Source organism: Ictalurus punctatus, chromosome 6 (assembly GCF_001660625.3).
Source record: "Ictalurus punctatus breed USDA103 chromosome 6, Coco_2.0, whole genome shotgun sequence".
In the NCBI taxonomy this organism is placed as follows: Eukaryota; Metazoa; Chordata; class Actinopteri; order Siluriformes; family Ictaluridae; genus Ictalurus; species Ictalurus punctatus.
The window spans coordinates 590,390-611,765 of NC_030421.2; the positions used below are offsets into that span (position 1 = coordinate 590,390).

The 21,376-nt window shown below is 42.1% G+C and overlaps 1 protein-coding gene across 1 annotated transcript; it reads left to right on the forward strand.

Moving 5' to 3' along the window:
• The first annotated feature begins 117 nt into the window (after positions 1-117).
• mospd2 (motile sperm domain containing 2) lies at positions 118-17,950 on the forward strand. The gene is made up of 15 exons (XM_017470714.3): positions 118-241; positions 345-402; positions 2,232-2,387; positions 2,858-2,944; positions 3,332-3,486; positions 5,309-5,369; positions 5,804-5,842; positions 5,930-6,054; positions 7,775-7,945; positions 11,772-11,872; positions 16,417-16,510; positions 16,615-16,711; positions 16,839-16,962; positions 17,114-17,216; positions 17,478-17,950. Exons 1-15 carry the CDS (start codon positions 212-214, stop codon positions 17,616-17,618), a joined length of 1,542 nt encoding a protein of 513 aa, XP_017326203.1. The 5' UTR covers positions 118-211; the 3' UTR covers positions 17,619-17,950.
• Positions 17,951-21,376: the final 3,426 nt, after the last annotated feature.

A 21,376-nucleotide genomic window follows, 5' to 3' on the forward strand; every position in this document is an offset into this window, starting at 1 on the left:
GATTCCCATTGGTCAGAAGGTGTTGATTAATTTTCTATCAATTGTGCACTATGTTACCGTTTCTGTAGAAATGTATAGAAATGTTCTACTGAACATGTTATCCAAGAGTAAAAAAGGGGATGTTAATACAGCTCAGGAGAATATGAGAGGATAGCGAAACTGAATTCAGTCCAATCTGGCAACCCGGATGTGACCGTCAGTTCGAATAAACATGGCGGACGCTGCACAGCCTGAACCGCAGGTTCGAGTTAAATCAGGAAATTTCACTATCATCGGTTTTCTCTATATTTACAGCTCATAATAACCTGGTATTTTTGTTGTTGTTGTTGTTTTATCTTTTGAAGGATTTAGAGATCAAGATTCAGGAAACGCGTGAGAAGTTTAAAAATGATTTCGTTCAAGGTGAGTGTGTTTTAATGAGTTCAGTTCCTCCAAAGTTCCTCCAGACACACGACCGTCATCCTGGTCATCCAGTACATTCATTCATCTTAAAGTGCAGAGTAATCTCAGAATCTGTATAACTAACTACAAGTGTCTGAGTGCACTAATCTCTGCCTGCGTCCTAAATGGCACCCTGAAGCCTAGTGCCCTACACAGGGTGTATAACTAGGGAACAGGAATCTTAATCTGTCGCCTTGGACAGATAGTAGTGTGGGTGCCATTACTTTTCACGCACCTAAATGGCAAGTGGATTCTTTTGTACAAGCTGTTATTCCACACTGTAATATCCACGTCACGACACGGTTCAGAGGCAGCGTGGGTTAAGAAATAGATTTTTATGATATGGGAAGGAATGTTTATCACTGCTATAACGTACGAACAGGAAGTCACTCGTCTCTCGGGCGTTCCACGACAGTAAATCTAACTCTAAATACATAACGTGTGGTTATATGAAAATCATTCACTTCGGGAGGGACAGCGGCAGTCCGCTTGTGCGTAGTCCCACATCACACCCCCTGAGGTGCGTTATTTTCAGATGTAACGGCACGGTCTGGAGGGCGGCGTTCCTTTCACATCGCCCATACCAGTTCCTCGTGTTCAGACTCGGGTTACACACATGCGCAAGTCAATTCTCTGTTTATTTGCACCGCATCCTCGCCGTGACGCCGGAAATCGTGATAGAAAATACGTTCTGAAGAAGGAAACTGTTTTTTTTTTTTCTTTCGTTCTTTGCTGTCAGATGTAATACAGTGCGACTTTAAAGCAAGAATCGGTTTAAAAATGAACATAATATGAGCACATACGAACCTAATAAAGATCTAATAGTCATCGTAGTACATTTTCAATACACGTTGCTGCCTGAATAGTTCGTAACGATCACGTTAATCACCGCAGCAGTTAGTGTCATTTCACAAAATATCTTCCGCACTCGATAGGATAGCACTTGATCCAGCACGTCTAGTTATTTTACGTGATGAACTAGAAGCTTCTAATTCTGATTTTTCTGAGGTAATAAAGTAATGCCAGAGTTTTGGTTAATTCAAAGTAAAGGAAACGCGCCCACGGTTTGAAGGACAATCTGACCGAGCACTCATCACTCAATATTAATTCATTAAAAGTGTTATATTTATGCGTGTTATTTAGTGTACAGTGAAACCCAAACCACTCTGTATACTGCACATAAAGTACACTACATAGTGTGTATTATATTAATTAGTGCTCCATATAGTGCACTTTATTTATGAATGCCCAATGTCGGTGTCTAATCTGTTAGGTTATGTCTGATACACTGGGGAATGTCTCAGCGGGACTTGTGGTGCACTGTGCAGGATGGAGAGCGATCTGTGTCACAGCCGGATATTAAAGTAGTTGGATGTAAATGTGGTGTGTTGGGAAGTGCAGAGACTTCTTTATTTGTTTAAGTGAGTCAGAGTTCAGTTCCTTCTTTACTTACCCACCGTGTGTGTGTAGAACTGTGTAATTAACGACCGGATATCAGTCCACGCGGATGCTGCACGGGTTTTAACTGCCATCTTCAAACTTTTACCGAAGTGCCTTCTTCACTTCCTGTTTTTGTTTTAAACTTTCACCCGGAAACCTTTCTCAACAAGCGTCAATCAGTCAACACGACAAGCTCGCTGTTGTTTAACGAGTTCTAAACATTCTGTAATGCCTCAGTGGTAATAAATGTGCTGTAATAATCATTAGTAGTAGTTGTAGTAGTAATGAAAATGTGATGAAGTGAACAAACACAAAGTTCTGTTCAAGCACTTAGTTTTTGTCTGTTTCAGACTCCACGCAGAAGTACGACAGCAGAGATGTGGAGCGACTGTTTAAAGACGACGCGCTGGTGGAACGCTACCTCACGTGGAGGCAGTTCGTGGTGGAGGACACGCTGAAGATGATCGACGAGAGTTTTCAGTGGAGAAAAGAGTTTCATTTGAACGGTACGTCACGCTCACGCTCACGCTAAATAAACCCGGCGCTACAGCGCAGCTTAACGCCACCTTTATTACAGCGCTGAAAGTTCGACACGACGCGACACGACGCTCGCAGTGAACTCTCTTCTTTTTTCCATCAAATGTTTTTTTTAATAATTGTATTGTTTACAATGTTATTTTGTTGTGTTACATTTTAGTTACTTGTGATGTTTTTACTTTATTTACTTATCTTGTTTTTTTTTTGGTTACTTAATTTACCTATCTTGTGGATTTTGTTTTTCAGTTTAGTTACTTAATGATGTTTTTGTTTACTTCAGTTGCTTGTTTTGTTGTTTTTGTTTACTTTAGTTGCTTGTTTTGTTTTGGTGATAATTCTTTAGCTTTAGACTCATGGTTTGTAACTGTAAACACTTTGTTATTTATATAATGAGTAAACGGTGCAATAATGCAACGGCGTGTCGAATGTTTTGGGACAGATCTGACTGAAAGCAGTATTCCACGCTGGATGTTTGAAACCGGAGCTGTTTATCTTCACGGCTACGACAAAGAAGGCAACAAACTCTGTATGTGCACATCACCATGGTAACACCTAACAGTTATTACGGACGTTAGACACTAACATTTTGTTTATTTTGCACACATACACACACACACACACATATAAACACGCTCTAACAGTCAGTTCCAGGATGCAGCTCGGTATTTAACTCAGTGTTGTTCAGATCCGTCTCTCTGAGGCGAGTCAGTGACGAGGCTGCCCGACTCGTGTCTGTGCCCCAAGATAAAGAAATCCCTTATTCTGGATAAATCTGTAATATCACATGAGGCTTAATCCTGTAATTGTGTTCAGAGGAAGTTTGGGGATAAACACAGCACTGAAGTAAAGAGACTCGACTCTAGTGAAGTGAGAAATAATAAAATGGCTGACGAGTGACGTTTGTATTTTTCAGTCTGGTTCAAGGTGAAGCTTCACGTTAAAGACGCCAAGACGATTATGGACAAAAAGAAGTACGTGGCTTTCTGGCTGGAGCGCTACGTCAAGCGTGAACCCGGCATGCCTTTAACCGTCGTCTTCGACATGTCCGAATCCGGCCTCAGCAACATCGTAAGTGTTCGTGTGATTTCAGCGCCGTTCCCAGACTCCAGGTCCGGCAGGACAGACCGGTGCGTTAGGGGATTAAAGTGCGTTAGGGGATTGCGTTACAGATTAAAAGGCGTTCACCTTTTAATCTGTAAACACTTCTAATCCTCACAGTGACGTGTCTCATTCACAACTTCAAAGAGAGTAAGACTGTTTAAAAACAGATAAACCATCAGAAGTGTCCTTCAGATAGTGAGGGGTAGGGCTAGTGGAATGTGGTCATGTACGGGGTTTCAGGAAAAGTAAAGGGGCTCCTGTCATCAGTGTGTGTTATCACTGACATTCTGACGTAATCAGCACTTACCGGGGTAAATAACCGACTTCAGTATTCTGCTGATTTCGTTTAATTTAGTAAAGTTAGATACTTTAGTTACACTGACCGAAGCCACACTTTGGTTTCGGAGCCACGTCTTCTATAAAATAAAATGAAACTCCTCTACAGGGTTTGTTGATAATGTAGTGTAGCACACGGCGCTGTCCGCCCCCTTCCACATACATCAGCTCCCTTTAATAGAACAGATTTAGATCCGCGATGACGCGTGCAGACGAGACGTCTTCATCTTCACTCCTCTGCAGCTGAAGAGTGTTCAGAAGCGTCGGGGTGATCGTCTAATCTAAATCTAATCATCTTTAAAATAAATAAATAAATGTTTTTACAGTATCATCATGTTATTTAATTTATATATAAACATGAATGCTTACGTAAGTATGTACTATAACATAATATATGAAATATTTGAACAAGTCTCGGTATAAATGGTATATTTCTCTTATTTCCAACGTTTAAATTTTTTTTAAATGTAATTAGTTTATATAATATAATTAAGATTTAATCATCTTTTTGTTGTTGTTTTTATTTGCCAGTATTATCATGATTAACATTGATGTTTTGTTTACTGCGTGTGGAGTCGCTTTAAGGATATTGTATGAAGGTGAAATAATAAACCTTGGGATTGGAGCGTGTTTGAGTGAAGTCCACTTCCAAGAACTGTTTTTCAACCCTGACACAGTCTCGTGTAAATCCTCCCCCTCACACTGTCCTACATATCGGTCCTAGTGATTACTCCACACTGAATCAGAGATCTCCCCGAGCAAGGCGCGAGGAAACTCCCCAAAACTCCAGAGGAGGTTCTTCTGGAATTGAATTCTCGTGTAATTCAAATCACCTCTTCCCGAGACTGCGTAATCTCACCCGCTAATCAGTTCTTGGTAGTGAACTCTCAGACCCGCGCGTGTGTGTGTGTGTGTGTGTGTGTGTGTGTGTGTGTGTGTGTGTGTGTGTGTGTGTGGTGGTGAAAATCAAGCCCGGTCGAAGGTCACCATTTCAAAAGGTTGACGCGTGCTGTGATATCGCCCTCTCACGCTTGTCCTTCTTTTCTTTGAGTTTTTTTTATTATTACAAAACTTCATTTTAAACAGTGACTTATTGTAGATGTACCCGTAAGAAAACGTGATTGGAGACGGCGCATGTGTCTAGACGCCATGTTTACAAGCGGTACGTTTGGATACGTATCTATTCCGGTCGGTTAAGTCTTCAGTGGTTTGTGTTTTTGTGTGCAGTGTGCTGAATTTGTTCTCCCGAACGCTGTGATTTTGTTTTTTGTTTTTTTTTGTTTTTTTTTGTTTGCCGCTTTTCGGATTTTTGAAAAATCTCCAAACACATTTTCACAATAATTAAATATATTCGTAATATTATTATTATTTTAAAACCTTGCTTTAAGTCACTCGTTTTCCATCTGTCCTAATATTTATTTATTTATACTATTCATTTATTTATTTTTAACAGGATATGGACTTTGTGAAGTACATCATCAACTGCTTCAAAGTTTACTATCCCAAGTTTTTGTGTAAGTGCGCCCACCTCTTCTCCTTCTAGTGTGTGTGTTCAATGACTCCGTGTCGTGCGGTTATAGGAAAATAATCAGCTTTGGGGTGATGAAGCGGAGGTGCTGTTGATTCATTTCCTGTAACGTCATGCCCTGATACGTAAAGGTTCAGCTTTAGCTCTGACTCACACTGGAGACTCCTTCCATAAATGTTACATCAACACCTCCTTACAGAAAATCAAAAATGACATGCATATACCGGTAACTGTTGCTATGGAAACAATGATTATATTAGCACAGCCTACTGTCAGAGCTGCTGTTATAGAAGCTGATTCAACAGCTTCTGACCAATCAGAATCCAGTATTCAACATCACTGTGGTAAAGTGATTTATACATCTGTGCATATTATTTACAGTGTATTTATATACAAGCGTGTGTGTTCTTCTGTTCCTAGCCAAAATGATCTTGTACGAGATGCCCTGGATTATGAACGGTAAGGATTTGACCTCTGTAAGGACACACTGATGTATAACGTGCCTTGGTGAGGGACAGCTGATGAGTTAGCGTGTACGTGTTACAGCTGCGTGGAAGATTGTCAAGACGTGGCTCGGCCCAGAGGCCATCAGCAAGCTGAAGTTCACCACCAAGAGCGAGGTCCAGATGTACATCGACGCCGAGCATCTTCCCCCGCACATGGGGGGGACGGTAAGCGCCGCAAAACAGCCAAACTTCTATATTTATTTATATGTAGGAAGTTTGTTAATAATTAAATTGGACGCCATTGTTTTAAACTCCGTTCTGTGAAGCGTTACACCACTATAAGTTCATGACCGTTAAAAAAGCACTGACACTGGAGACCCCTTTCCAATAAATCTGCTAATTTCACCAGATCAACAATTCTATATATCTTTTTCTTTGCTAAATAAATAAACACGTCTTTGACTGGTTTATTATTAGGCTTGTGTGGAGTGTGTGTCCTTTCCTAATCACCACTGAGATGTTATCAGCCTCCTTATGTGCAATAACATCCCTATATGTTTAATCATGCTTTTTTTGGGAAATATGTAAATATGCAGTAAATATTCAATATGCAAACGGAGTACTATAAATACAAGTTAGTAAAAAAACTTAGTAAAAGCTCCGAAAGCAGAAACAGCGTGAGCATCGTGAGTATCCCCACCACCTGGATTTCCCAGGGTTATACATTAAAGGAAAACTGCAATAGTGCAGTGAATACATCAGTACTCGTCCATGAATATTAACAGAGTTTTGTGTGTTTAATCAAATTTTATTGTAAGGTCAAAAGTAATCGGACAACTGAATTATAAGCAGTCTCGTGGCGAGGTGTGGCCCGTTTCCTCGTTATTTCACCAGAAATTAAGGAGATAAAAGGTCTGGAGTTGATTCCAAGTGTTGAATTAACTCAGTATACGGTCCAAAGAGGTCTCGATGCATGTGAAGGAGGCCATCATTAGGCTGGAAAAGCAAAACAAAACTAAGCTACCAGAGAGAGAGCAGAAACTTTAGGAGAGGCGAATCAACAATCTGGTACATTCTTATAACGAAGGGACGCACTGGCGAGTTCAGCCACACCTAAAGGCCTGGAAGGTCACGGAAGACAACTAAAGTTGATGATCGTAGAATTATTTCCTTATTGAAGAAAAACCCCTTCACAACATCTAGCCAAGTCAAGATCACTCTGGAGGAGGTAGGCGTATCGTTCTCAAAGTCTACAATCAAGACACGCCTTCATGAACGTAAACACAGAGGGTTTACAGCAAGATGCAAACCACTGATAACTCTGAAGAACAGAAAGGCCAGATTAGACTTTGTTAAAAACCTCTAAAAAGCCTGATCAGATTGGACAGATGAAACCAGGATTGACTCGTACCAGAATGATGAGGAGAGGAGAGTATGGAGGAGAGGAAGGGCTCATGATCCAAAGCACGCCACCTCATCTCTCAGACCTGGTGGAGGAGCTGTTATGGCGTGGGCATGTACCCCCTGGTGTTTATTGATGATGTGACTGCTGATAGAAGGAGCAGGATGAGTTCTGCAGTGTATAGAGCTTTACTTTCTGCTCAGATTCCGTCCAATACTGCAAAACTGCGCTTTACAGTACAGATAGATAATGACCAAAAACATACGTGAAAACCACCCAAGAGAACACCCTCACCACTGTGAAGCCTGCTGGTAGGAGCTTCGGGTCCAGACTTACCCCTGGCCTCTTGATACTTTCCCACAATTTCATCCTGGACTTGTGTTCATGATGCTGCTTGTTAAGGCATGTTCACTAGCAAACTTGTTTTGTTCCAGAAGATGACGTGACACACGTGTAATTGATGAATTAAATTAATTGAATTAATTAAAACACAGTGGTGTAATATGACGGCTGTTTAAGTTCAGGATTTGATGTGTCTTCCAGGACCAGTTTAAATACAGCTACCCGCCGCTTCCGGACGACGACTTCCAGTCTCCGATTTGTGAGAACGGACCAATCGTTAGCGAGGACGAGAGCGAGATCAAGGACACGGAGTCGGAGTGTAAAAGTCTGGAGTCCAGCTTTAACACGGAAATAACCGTCAAGAGCAAGAAGGTAGAGGTCACTCCGATTCTCCCGTTTCTCCTGTTTCTCACAATCTCACACTTGCATTTTAATGTCTTACTTTACTTCACCTTCATTTTCAACTCGTCTCAAACACAAACACTCTTCTCCTGAGAGCGTTCTCTAGCACTCGCTGCGTTTACTTCCAAACCTCCATTCAAGTGACACGAAACGTTCTCTTACTCGTTTATAGATTTTACAGCCGAAAGTGTTCACCTTCAGTCCGTATTCTCTTGTTTATTTATTTTATTTGATTTTTTGCAGAAAAATTTAACACAGTAGGTTTTTTAAAAAATGCAAATAAAAATTCAGTCTTTATTGGTTTATTTTTAAACATTTCTTGTATGTTTTAATACTCCAGTGGGAAGCGGCTGTTTGTTCCTAAATAACTGGATTAGCACTGACCAAACTTATTATTATTATTATTGTTATTATTATTATTTTATTTTATTTTTTTAATATGGTTTATACATCCATTAAAAACTTGAAAATGTTAAAATAATAATAATAAAAGCAAATTCTAATAAAAAAAGTAAGCTAAAAAAAAAAACTATCAAACTAGCAAAGGTAATATATTGTTATTTATTTACTTACTTATTTATCTTTCAATTGATCTAGCTATAGGGTTTTTTAAGTGTTCATAGGAATCAAAGTGTACATTCCACTCCTGTCATGAATCCCTGAATTTATACATTCAGCTTCTACATTACAGTAATAGTTATTTATTATTATTATTATTATTATTATTTATTATTAGTAGTAGTAGTAGTCGTGTTGCACACCAGTGTCCGTCTGAAGCCCAGTCACTTCAGTTGAAGCTGTGAAACAGGCGAGACCGGTTTAACACGGTGGTCTAAAACTCACTTCCTGTTCACTGTTTTTTAAGGAAGCTGGTGTCTAAAACTTTCCCGTCCAGCACCAGCAGCTCTGTGTCAGCTCTGTGTTTACTGTGTTTACATGTGTACTGCCTTCTGATTGTTTCTGAAGGTCTTTTTCTCTTTGTGCTTTTGTCTCCGGTCACATGATCTCGGTTTGTGGAAACACAGTCAGGCGCTTAAAAAAAAACAAAAAAAACAGCAACCTCCCGGACGTACCTCTATAGTCTGAACTGATACTGTTAGTGTTTAGTCTCTTCATGATACACCTTCATAAATGTATTATTAAAACGTTTGTAAAGCTATGAAACCTTTTAAACGCATTAACACACGGGCAGACTTCATTCATTTACTAACGGGCTCCACGCAGCGCTCGCGTCTTCCTGGCTCGTTCTGAAGTATGTGGAACCTGCAGAGTAATGCGGAAGAGTGACAGATATTCAGTGCAGGTAGACTGAGCAGCGGCAGTGTGGTTTATTACACCCGAACGTCCCGTCATGGGCACTGACTGCACGTGCGAGTAAACACACCCGGAGAGCAGGTATTAAACTGGCACGTGTGTGTTTCTGCTCGATAACGATACAGTTATTACCTGATGAAAGGTTTTAATAATGAAATAATTCTGCTTCAGGATCTCACAGTGATTAAACGGCTTCTTAAGACTCTGGAAGCGCCTGAAACACCTCCGATGTAGAGGGCATTTAAAAAACACACACACACACACACACACACACAGCAGTGTATGAACTTGCAAAGTAGCACGTTATTTGGGAACTCAGTGCCTCGGGATCTGGAGATTTAATATCACGGCATGTCTGTAAGAGAGGAATCGTTTCTGCGATAATAATCAGGCAGGTGCCAATATTTACTTGTACCTTTTATACACACACACACACACACACACACATTTAAAAAATGACCTCAGTGTTAAATATTTTGGAAATTAGTTGTTTTATCGAGAGTCGCTGACATTATGTCACCTTACAATCTTTTATAAACCCTATTTATTGTTTTTATTTATTTTTTGATCATGTATACTTATGTTAACCGTATCATCGTAATAATAATAATAATAATACAGTAAATCATCACAGCCCTTAGTTTCATCACTCTTGTTCATGTTGTAAAGTTAATTTCTTCCTTTTTGTTTGTTTTAAAATAAGGACTTTTAATCTGGCGGAGGCGTTCGGCATCTCCCTCGCAGCGCCGGCGTCCATCGTTCACCCGGATGCTCCATATTGTGATGATTTCACTTTTCTGATTTTTTTTTGCTTGTTGTTGCTTTCAGAGAATCTAAATCAGTTTAACGACGATGATTGAACGTGATTCAGTTTGATTTGTTTCTGGATTCGTTCACACTTCCTGTACTCACTCCTGACGTGGTGTTATGGATCATTTCTGCACACAGTTATGAAGTATTTGTCCCGAGCATGTCATTAATCGGGGTGAAGTGTGTCCTCCGGAGCTGATCCATGTCACTGTGTTGTTCTTAACGTTGTGTAACTCCTAGACATTTCTCCAGGTTCCCCCCGTGCCATGTGTTTAATCCCTCTAACTGCCTGACGGGACTTTAGAGGACCGCGGTCCTGTTACTGCCCTCCTGATGGGCATGTGCCTGTTAACTACCTAATGTTTTAAAGATGAAGACAAACAGAGAAGCTTGAAGAATATTTTATATATATATATATATTTTAAACACTCCACTGACATTCCATTTATTTCACTTTACAGTATAAGAAAGAAGGAGAAATGAAGGGTTTCTGCATTGAACTGACGATTAGTGCTAGACTTTAAACCTTGTTTCAGTATTCGGTTGTTTAAGTGTCCTTTTATTTCAGTTTCCTCGGGGAAACGCAGGCTGTGGGACGAGTCCGGGTTCTCCGTGTAGAAACCCTAGTACAGACGTGTTCTGTGCTCCACTGCCATGTTTATGACCCCTTAAGCACTTCCACTAAATGATAAAGCTGCTGGTTAAATGATGAAGAAAGGGAATTTATATTTGTTTTGTTTTTCATTTTAATTTCTTTCCATTTTTAATCTGACTTGGATGGAACTGATTTCTCATCTTCTTACTGTAATGAGACGTTTCATTTCATTTCAAACATACAGAAAGTATTTTATTTTTTACTTTTAAACATGAATTTTTTACTAATGCGTTACGTAATCAGTAACTTGTAAACTGCACTAATACGTTAGAGTTGGTCTTGTAGTAGAGATGCTGTGTGTCCTTGTTTGGCGACTGACTGGAATCAAATAATATAATCAATAATAAATCCATGACATTTCAGAACTGAAGCGGCTCCTTTTTTTAATTCTTCATAAACTAACATGAAAATAAATAAACACAAAGATATAATGACATAAATATATAAATAATTATTACACAGACATTTGTTGCTCGTTGTAGGGGAGTGGCGCCTATTGGCTGATCAGTCCCGATGACCTTTAAACTTTCCCCTTTGACACTATTTCTGTGTGCGTGTGTGCGTGTGTGTGTGTGTGTGTGTGTGTGTGTGTGTGTGTGTGTGTGTACACCCTCCCAACTATTACTTCTGTCTTACTTCTGTAATCTCTGGAAAATGCAAGTGTGAGTGTTCAGCACTTTTGGTTTGTGTCTTGTGACACACACATGACTCACGTGTGTGTGTGTGTGTGTGTGTGTGTCTATGTGTGTGTGAAATCTTTTTCTGTTATTATATATCTTATTATTATTATTATTATTATTATTACTATTATTATTACTATTATTATTATTATTATTACTATTATTATTATTATTATTATTATTATTGTTGATGCGTGAGGATAGATGGGTCATGCTAAAGCTGTAGGGATTTTTTGCTCCATGGCCAATTTCTTCACAACCGAATAAAATTCCTCACAAGACTTGGATGTGTTTCTTTCACTTTCTTACACCAGTTTGTTCTTGTTTGTGTTTTCAGGTGAATTTTGCAGAAGAATCAGACAGAACTGAAAGTTTGAGTCGCCTCAGAGGAGCCAGGAAACCTTTGACCACTTTTAAGGGCACTTTGCTGCACGTCAGGTAAGAAGCAGTGGCCGTAAAATGCAGTCTGGTGTACAGGTCTGAAAGGATGTGAGGAGAGCCCGCTGGGGGCTGAGGAACTGAGTGTACAGGCTGCAGGGATGAGGAAAGATGTAGTGCACAGGATGTAGGAATGAAGGTAGATGGGTAGTGTACGGAGTGTATGGAGGGGATGGGGACAGGTGGTAGAGACAGTGGGGTTGTGTATGGAGAGGAGTTGGACTGGTTGTAGGGACGGAGAGGATGGGGACAGGTGGAAGGTATGGAGAGGATGGGGACAGGTGGAAGGTTTGGAGAGGATTGGGACTGGTTGTAGGGATGGAGAGGATGGGGACAGGTGGAAGGTATGGAGGGGATGGGGACAGGTGGAAGGTTTGGAGGGGATGGGGACAGGTGATAGAGACAGTGGGGTTGTGTATGGAGAGGAGTTGGACTGGTTGTAGGGATGGAGAGGATGGGGACAGGTGGAAGGTATGGAGAGGATGGGGACAGGTGGAAGGTTTGGAGAGGATTGGGACTGGTTGTAGGGATGGAGAGGATGGGGACAGGTGGAAGGTATGGAGGGGATGGGGACAGGTGGAAGGTTTGGAGAGGATTGGGACAGGTGGAAGGTTTGGAGAGGATGGGGACAGGTGGAAGGTATGGAGGGGATGGGGACAGGTGGAAGGTTTTGGAGGGGATGGGGACAGGTGATAGAGACAGTGGGGTTGTGTATGGAGAGGAGTTGGACTGGTTGTAGGGATGGAGAGGATGGGGACAGGTGGAAGGTATGGAGGGGATGGGGACAGGTGGAAGGTTTGGAGAGGATTGGGACAGGTGGAAGGTTTGGAGAGGATGGGGACAGGTGGAAGGTATGGAGGGGATGGGGACAGGTGGAAGGTTTTGGAGGGGATGGGGACAGGTGATAGAGACAGTGGGGTTGTGTATGGAGAGGAGTTGGACTGGTTGTAGGGATGGAGAGGATGGGGACAGGTGGAAGGTATGGAGAGGATGGGGACAGGTGGAAGGTTTGGAGAGGATTGGGACAGGTGGAAGGTTTGGAGAGGATGGGGACAGGTGGAAGGTTTGGAGAGGAGGTGGACAGGTTGAAGAGACAGTGGGGTAGTGTACAGACTGTGGTGGTGGATGTGTAGTGTATCAAGTGGTAGGGACTGAGGGATAGTGTACTTGGAGGTGATGGTGTACCTGGAGAAAGTGGACAGGTGGTAGGGATGGAGTGGTAGTGTAGAAAGAGGAAGTGGACAGATGGTAGAAACAGACAGATAGTGGACAGGTGGACAGGTGATAGTGACGATGGAGTAATATACACGGGTCAAGTTCTGTTTTTTATCCGCTTTCTAATATTCTTCTCTCACTCATCTTCCCCCGGGTGACGCCCCCCGGTCCCCACCGTAAGGGCATTGCTGTATCAGCTCACGTAAAAAGATTGTTGGATGCAGGATTGAATAAACATGTCTGTAGACTTCAGCAGTGCAACTTACCCAGAAGGCACTGCTCTGCAGCACACACTGGTACCCCACTGTCCCTGGTTGCCATGGATATTAAACATTCTAGGACTTAACGTTTTGGTCCTGGTCTTGAATTTCTCCAACTCCCGTCAGCTGTCCTGTACAAGTGGAGAACAGATCTAGCAGTGATCGAGCAATCTGACGGGACTGTTCGGTAGGAGCACTGAGAAGGAAGAAAAACCTTCTGTAAATCACGAAGCTGGGCTGGTTGTTTGGTGTGTGGAGTTAAAATGGTGCTTTATTTACACATCAGGGCAACATGTTGGTATTTGTTTAATGCACAGAGTCCCATTGTTGAATAAAGTCCCCCCTCCAGGCCAACTCATTAGCATGAGCATGGATTTGTACAAAGCCTATTTTGGTCTTCCTCTTGTCTTGTTTCCTGAAGGAGGCTCTGATTCAGAAAGAGGAAATGAATAGACAGTAAAGTTATTTGTTTGTATTATAATTGTGTGTTTTTTAATCTCACTGGCAACTTTGTAGGTTCATCAGAAGTTTTCAGGAGGTTCACAGGCTTTAGCAGATTCACTTGATACCTCTGTTCACCTTTTTATCGCACAATCGCACTATATCCCCAGTTTCTCCATGGAGAAGACCGGGTCCTGTCAAAACGGCAGGAAGTTATTGTTCAGCTTGGCTTTCAGGACATCAGTTGCCTGGTTGGAAATCCTGAGGTTGAGGAAGAGGGATGTACCCCGTCTTCCCCTGGAGCTCAGCCTGTATAATGCTGTCCTGCATGTTGCGTATCTTCATACTGTAGCTCTGTAACGGCTGCACATAGTCAGTGATGGAGCCAAAGTGGGATGGTTGCCAATCCCAGGAATTTGACAGAACAAAGCAGGCTCTAAATGACTGACTATCCTGTTTGTTTGGGTCTAACACACCAAGGTTTGTAGGTGTTAAACTTGGATGAGCTCACTAGTTTCCTACATCAGCCAGGACATTTAGGCATCCTTTTCTTTGGGGATTTTTCATAGTGAGGGGGTAAGAGTTCTTTGGCAGTGGCTTTGAATGGGGCCCTCTATAATGACACAACCCCAGGATAGTGCAGAACATAATCCACCAGGACCAGGAACCTCAGCCAGGTGGTCAGCCTCCTCTTTCTCAGCATATTCCAGTTGTTGTGGGAATGTCAATGTACTGTGATAGTTCTCTACAGAAGAAGAGAGAGTTTGTCCTACAGAAAGAGGACACGTTCTCACAGGCCTGCAGAGAGGACAGGGGCAGCCAGGGTGGAGAGGTGTGTCAGGGTGATGGCATTGCCCAAACCAGTGCTTCTGTCTTAACTCTATGGAAGGCACAGCTGGCCAGTAAGGGCTCTTCTCTCATCTCATAGAGGAAAACCCTTCATCCATGGGCATGTGCTCATACTGGGGTAGGACCTGAGAGATGTTCTTGGTACTCCTGCCACAAGGTGCTCTTTTGGTGCAGTCGATCCCAGAGAGCACCAGGGTCTAGCCAAGTCCATGCTCCAGTATGAGTTTTATCAGGAGTGCTCAACCAGTTCATCAGACTTCCTGCATTTCTGACCTGCAGACATTCAGCAGAGCATCTGTCATCTTCTTGTGATTGTACAGCTGATTCTGATTAAAACACCAACCTGGCCTTTAATTAGACCTGGGGTGATTAGACATGGCACCACCTCAGGTGCATGTGCATTTCATCCGTGCAAGGAGCTGGCCATGGTGTTGCGCTTCCTCTGATGGCACTCCAGGCATGCTGGTAGCTCTTCCTTGCAGATCCAGCATCACAATGTAATCTAGTCAGATGTTTAAACCAGATCGGAGGAACCAGGAAAACTCAGGTGAGCAGCTGGGCTCCAAATGGAGGCAAGGAGTTCAGAGCACTGTGATCAGACTTTAGGGTTCAGGAAAGAAGGGGTAGTGTACAAGGAGTGTGGAAGGCATTGCTGCGATCTGATGCACTTTCATTTTCAAAGTGGTGGAAGCTGGTTGTAAACGTAAACAGGATCAAAGGTTCAAAGCTCTTCGTATTTCAGAACTCTAGCTTTTCACTGAGTTTGTTCAGGAATGTGGATGTTTGAGCCTCTGAATTTGAAACAGTCTGGGTCATTGTTACAGGGTTTGGTTAAGGGTGTTTATCTGTGCCCTTGCCTGTCATATTTTTCTTCTCGTCTCATTTCCTTATTTTCTCTGAAATGCATGTTGTGTGTTTTAGGACCTAGGCGTCTCGTATTGCTCACCTTCACACTTTAAAACTAGTCTGAGACGATAGGTACTGATAATGGTGCCCCATAGTGGCATTATTGAAACCAGACTAGTCCTGCTGTTCTAGAAGCATCCGCTTGGGAGAAGTAGAGCATCATGTGCACCACCTGCTGTTGGACCATCATCAGGAACACTGTTCTACATTTCTTGCCTGAAATACTTTGAAGTCACAGTAAATATAGCTTTTCCTCCACGACATGACGTGTAATTCGGCGGAGTTTGTCGTTACAGGGGTATGACCTGAAGTACATTCATGGATGGGACAATGTGTTGGCCAATGCCCTGTCTGGGTCGTAAGTGTTTATATACATGTGAAGGACTTGTATTATATGGGTTCATATATGTTCTTTGGGCAGACGTAGGCTACATTTGAGCAACCTCCATAAGGGTGAGGGTTTCAGGTCTGCTGCACCTCTGTCTGGAGCGTTTTCTTCTATTTTTTGGTATTTTTAAGTTTCAAAGTTTTTTTTTCTACGTTGTTTCCTTCACCTGCAATCACCTGCTGGGAACATGCCACACCCAGTCTCGCTCTGCCCCCTCTCTCTCTCTCTCTCTCTCTCTCTCTCTCTCTCTCTCTCTCTCTCTCTCTCTCTCCCTCTCTCTCTCCCTCTGTTGGATCTTGCATCTAGTCCTGCATCATCTGGATCTGCAGCCACCACAGGCTTTTTTCTTTCTTTTGTAGACACCTATTTTTTTATTATAACTTTATTATCTCCTTTATGTGTTTTCTCTTGACCCATGGCTGTAAACGCAGCTAATCAGCACATCAGCAAACTAATCTAATGTTTTTTCTGCCTGTCTGCTTCAGTCCCGCTGAGGAACTCCGTTTCGGCTCCAGAGAAACGGAGAAGAAGTGTCTCGTCATCCTGAACAACATCACCAAAAATCAAGTGGCGTTTAAGGTGAGGGTCTCGTGCAGACCTGCAGGGACGTCGGACCAGCCTGAGCATTTTTCAGTGTTTACGACGTGATACCTAAACTTACATTTTTTACATTTTGTTTACAGGTACGAACGACAGCGCCGGAAAAATACCGCGTTAAGCCAAGCAGTAGCACCTGTGAGCCTGGAGCCAACGTAGACATTTTAGTTTCGTTACACGGAGGTACAATACTCATATACAGACACTTTCCACTGCAGGACATCCGTGAGAGAAACTCTCTCAACCTTCTCAACCTTCATTAGTTATTCTCTAACCTCGTGTGTGTGTGTGTGTGTGTGTGTGTGTGTAGGCTTCCAGGCATCTCCTCAGGACCGGTTCTTGGTCATGGCAGCCGAGATGGAACCAAACGCTGGAACTTCAGATCTTTCTCAGTTCTGGAAAGAAGTATCGAAATCAAAAATCATGGAGCACCGGTGATCAAACCCAAACACTTCACTCATATTTTCCTTTACGCCTCTACCTTTAGGTCTTTGGTGCTTTTTCGTGTATTAGACCTGTACTAGTGAAGACCTGTGAGTTGTATTAGTTATGTGATAACTGATGAACACCTCTGCTCTCCTACAGGCTTCGGTGTCACGTTCTCGAGCCTCCGAAATCTATATTGAGCAGTTCAAATGAAAGCATTTCTGTAACTTCTACCAGCGACGCACATGATCTACAGACAGCGGTAAGTGAACACGTCCGAAGCCTCGTGTACTAGCCAGATTTGAGCAAACTTATTCCTAAATCATTTATATTTACAAGAATGTGGGGTCCATTCAGTTACTTTAGGGAAAACACCTCGATATCCTACATGTCACTCCCGAGTTCGTAAAATCTTCCATATTCTGTGAACCTCGATCGATTGTTACTGACGCTTCTACAATATCAATAAAAACACTGATGATTAAAAGATGTTTATTTGATGCCTTTCCTGTGTGCCGTCCAGCTAACGCGGATCATGACCACTACCTCGCGTCTGGAGCAGAAACTGGAGACGTGTTTATGGGTGCAGAAGGTTCTTCTCGTCATGGTTTCAGTCCTGATGGCTTTCAGTTTCTCCACCATGTATTCACTGTGGAGATCGTAGACCGGACACATTTCCAGCACATAAATAAAATACACGACCAATAAGCTGCTGAGGATCAGAGGATCCGTACGACGTCATGGGCTCACAGCTGCCTCTGTCCTAACTGAGCGGAGGACTTCCTTGTATGATCGAGACTTTATCAGTTCCTTGTTAGTAATAATGTTATTAATAATGTATTTTTTATGACTTATCATGAAATGTTTAATTTATAACAGATGCAGTGTAGCTTGTATAGGAATTGTTAAGCGACATCATTTTGTGATCCATTGTATAAATCAAAGAAGCAGGTTTGTATATATATAAATTTAAAAAATAAATCTTTTTAACTGCCATTGCCTGTGTGCGAAGTTTAATTTATATTTTAATATATTAGTAAGTGCACGCAGACATGCTGTATTTGTTATATGTAAATATAAAATATTTGTGAAGCACGGTGCTGGCAGTGTTGCGGTGAGATTTGACCTCTTGGTTGCTCCTCTGATTAATCCTCTGTCTGCATGCAGTTTATTCACGTGTGTGAGTTTCATTTGTACACTGGGAGCATGATGGGGTGAAGTCTGGCATCATTTCATGCATGCACAATAATTTCAGAAATATTTACTGAATCTTTCAGCCTCAATCGTTGCTCTAACACAGGGGAGTCCGATCTAATCCGGAAAGGGCCGGTGTGGTGCGGGTTTTCATTCCAACCGAGCAGAAGCCACACCCGAGTCTATTGAAAGATCAACTGGTTAAACAGCTGGAATCAGGTGTGCCTCCTGCTTGGTTGGAATGAAGACCTGCACCCATGCCGGCCGTTCGCAGATAAGATCGGACACCCTGATCTAACCCGTACAAGGAGGAGCCTAGAACAAGTTCAGCCATGGCTTGCATTTGTGGCAATAAAGTATTGAGCCTCACGTGATTTGTAGCTCGTTTGGTCACCACATTCCCAGGCTTCCACACAGAGTAAACACTATATACGTTGGCTCAAGCCATAACTCATCCACTGGCGTACCAGATCCCAAACCCAGAACCCAGGAGTGAGTGGAATAAAAAGCCCTTCATTCCCAGCGCGACACAAAAGCCTGTGGATAAGAACTGAGGAGTCCGGTCCAGCCAGACACCGGCCTCGCCATGTTCAACAGAGCATCTGTTCCTGAGCTTGGTCCAAAGAACATAACTATAAACAGTGTGCAGATAGTTTGATGCCCACACCATGAAAAAACAAGACAGAGTCTGTTCGAGAATCAGATGAGTCTCACAAGCACATACCAGTGCCAGCGGTTAATAAAAAAGCTCCATGGTACAGTATTCAGGCCCCAGGCCAAGAAGGCACTCCACAGATAACACCTTCCTCCGAGAAGGTTCAAATCAAGCCACCAGAGGGCGCAACAAGGCAGTTCAAATGCACCATGGGCCATCTTTATAGTGGAATTCCCATCATGATTACGTTGTAAGTTTTTTCCTTATTGATGACTTGACAAACCTTAAAGAAAAAGAAAAACAGTGACACCGTGTCATCTGGATTTCGACACACCCCCGTGGATGCTTTCTGAGTGGTTCAACAAATTCATGGTTCCTCGACATGCCAGTCTTACATTTGCATATTTTGCAAACGACGTTGTTTGTACCGTATCTGTTGTATAAAATCCAAACGAGATCCATACAAGTGATGTTGAAGTTTTTTGGGCAGAATCTCCTCCATGCTGCCGTGTCGCTAAACGAAATAAGTAGGAAACGTAAAGCTCTGGAACTGCCTGTTCTTTACTATTACTGGTTTGTTCATGAGTCCGTCAGGGAGAATGCGAACTTGCTTAATGAATACAGTAACGTCTGGTTCATAAAACAACAGTGTTTTCAGTGCAACTGACAAAATGTGTTTAGTATCATGGCTCTGTCTCTCTTTATCGCCCAACACCTCTCCAGGAGTTACAGCTGCTTTACTGGATGTCGCAGGACAAACGATAATCCGGTCCTAAAGAACGGAGGAGATGTGAGACCGGTTTGATCGGTGTGCTCTGAGCCAATGCTCTGAGATGAGATTCGAGCCTGTATGTTGAGGCGTTTCTTTTTAAAGTCAGGACTGCATTGACGAGAGCGATTGGAGATGTGAGTAGATCATGCAGGCCAGGTATTGTAGTGTGGTCGTGGCAGATACAGGGACAGATTACACATTAAGCAGTGCAGTGAGCCCAAACCTCAACACTCAATGTGGTTATGAATTCATACATACAGACCAATAACATTAATATACATTCTGAGACTTTACATTCCTTTTATTTGAGTTCTATGTATGATGATGTGTGTGACAGAACAATGGCCTGATCATTCACGCCAAATCTTTGCTGACCGAGCGCCCCCAAGTGGCCGAGTCTGCAGTTGGCCTGGTCAGTAATTCCATCAATATAACTCTTGCCTGCTTTGAAATATAATCCAATTTTTGACTATGCTAACTAGCAAAAAAAAAAAAGTTTTAAATCATAAATGCATTCAGGTTGTCTTCTTTTCTCTTCTTGTACCATTTGGTTTGAATAATATCGCAGCAAAAATGATTGCAAAGCTCGTCTTTGGAAGTGAGAAGCTAGAAAGAATCTGCTCCCATTGTCAAAATATTGTAGCTAAACAGTGTAGGTAGTCATCTTAAATAAAAAGAGAACAACTAACGATAGTGGCTAGGGTTGGGGTTAGGTTTTACTTTAGCTAAATAGAGTACAGTGTGAGTTACAAATAGTGAGTATTTGTGCTCCAGTCATTTCCCTTGCTCTAAAGAAATGTTAACAGCAAGAAAGCAGTTAAGCCAAAGCAGCTTAGATAAAACTAACATGTAGATTTAGCTAAAAAGGAGTTGGGAAGGAGCTTCACCACAGCTAAACATATGAGTAGAAAGAATGAGTAAGTAATTAATTAAGTGAATCTATATTCGCTGTGATCGAAATTTGCTAGACACTTTAACTAGTAGCTAGAAATGAGATAACTAGTGGTTAGAAAGTAACTGGTGTTAGCGACAGTGGGCTTGAAAGAAGCTGTTTATAGGAAGGTGAGGGCTAGGAAGTAATTAGCTAACATGGTTATAAAGGTAAGTAGCTAGAAATTAGCTTATACTTTTAGCTAAATAATAGAATGTACTGTAGCTAGTTGTCTTTGCTAAGAAGGTAAATATGTAACTGGAAAATAGCTAGAAATATTAGCTTCTAAGAAGAACTATACAGAACTAGCTAATAAGTGTTTATCATAATTATGTAAGTATATAAGTATATATTATACTGGACTATACTGTACTCCTTCTGAATGGTGACACTGTTCTTCAGAAGACGGGGGTTCTTCAGAGCGCAGTGGTGATGGACGGAAGGTGAAGGTCTGCAGAGATGCCGTGATTCGCTGTAGACACGCTCGCAGCAGGTTTTCACTCCAGAACGCGAAAATCGATCGGTCTGTCTGCCAGAAGCACGAGACACATGAACGCTTTCACTTCTCTCACACTGGCGTCCAGCTTCACTTTAAACAGCTTTATTATCAAGGTAATGAAAACAAACCACAACAAATCAACACTTCGGAGCACGTCTGGTGAGAGCCTTGAATATACACATGTATACAGTACACATACACACGTGTGGCTGTATTCAGAGGGTTCATTTCATCTACCATAAGATGTCCGATGCAGCACTCCGTCACTATCACACAACTAACACTTCAGCATTGACCATGTAGAAGAGCAGGGGCTCTTTAGGTTAACCTCAGGACAATCTAACCTAAATTAAGAAAACATGGGTGTGTTG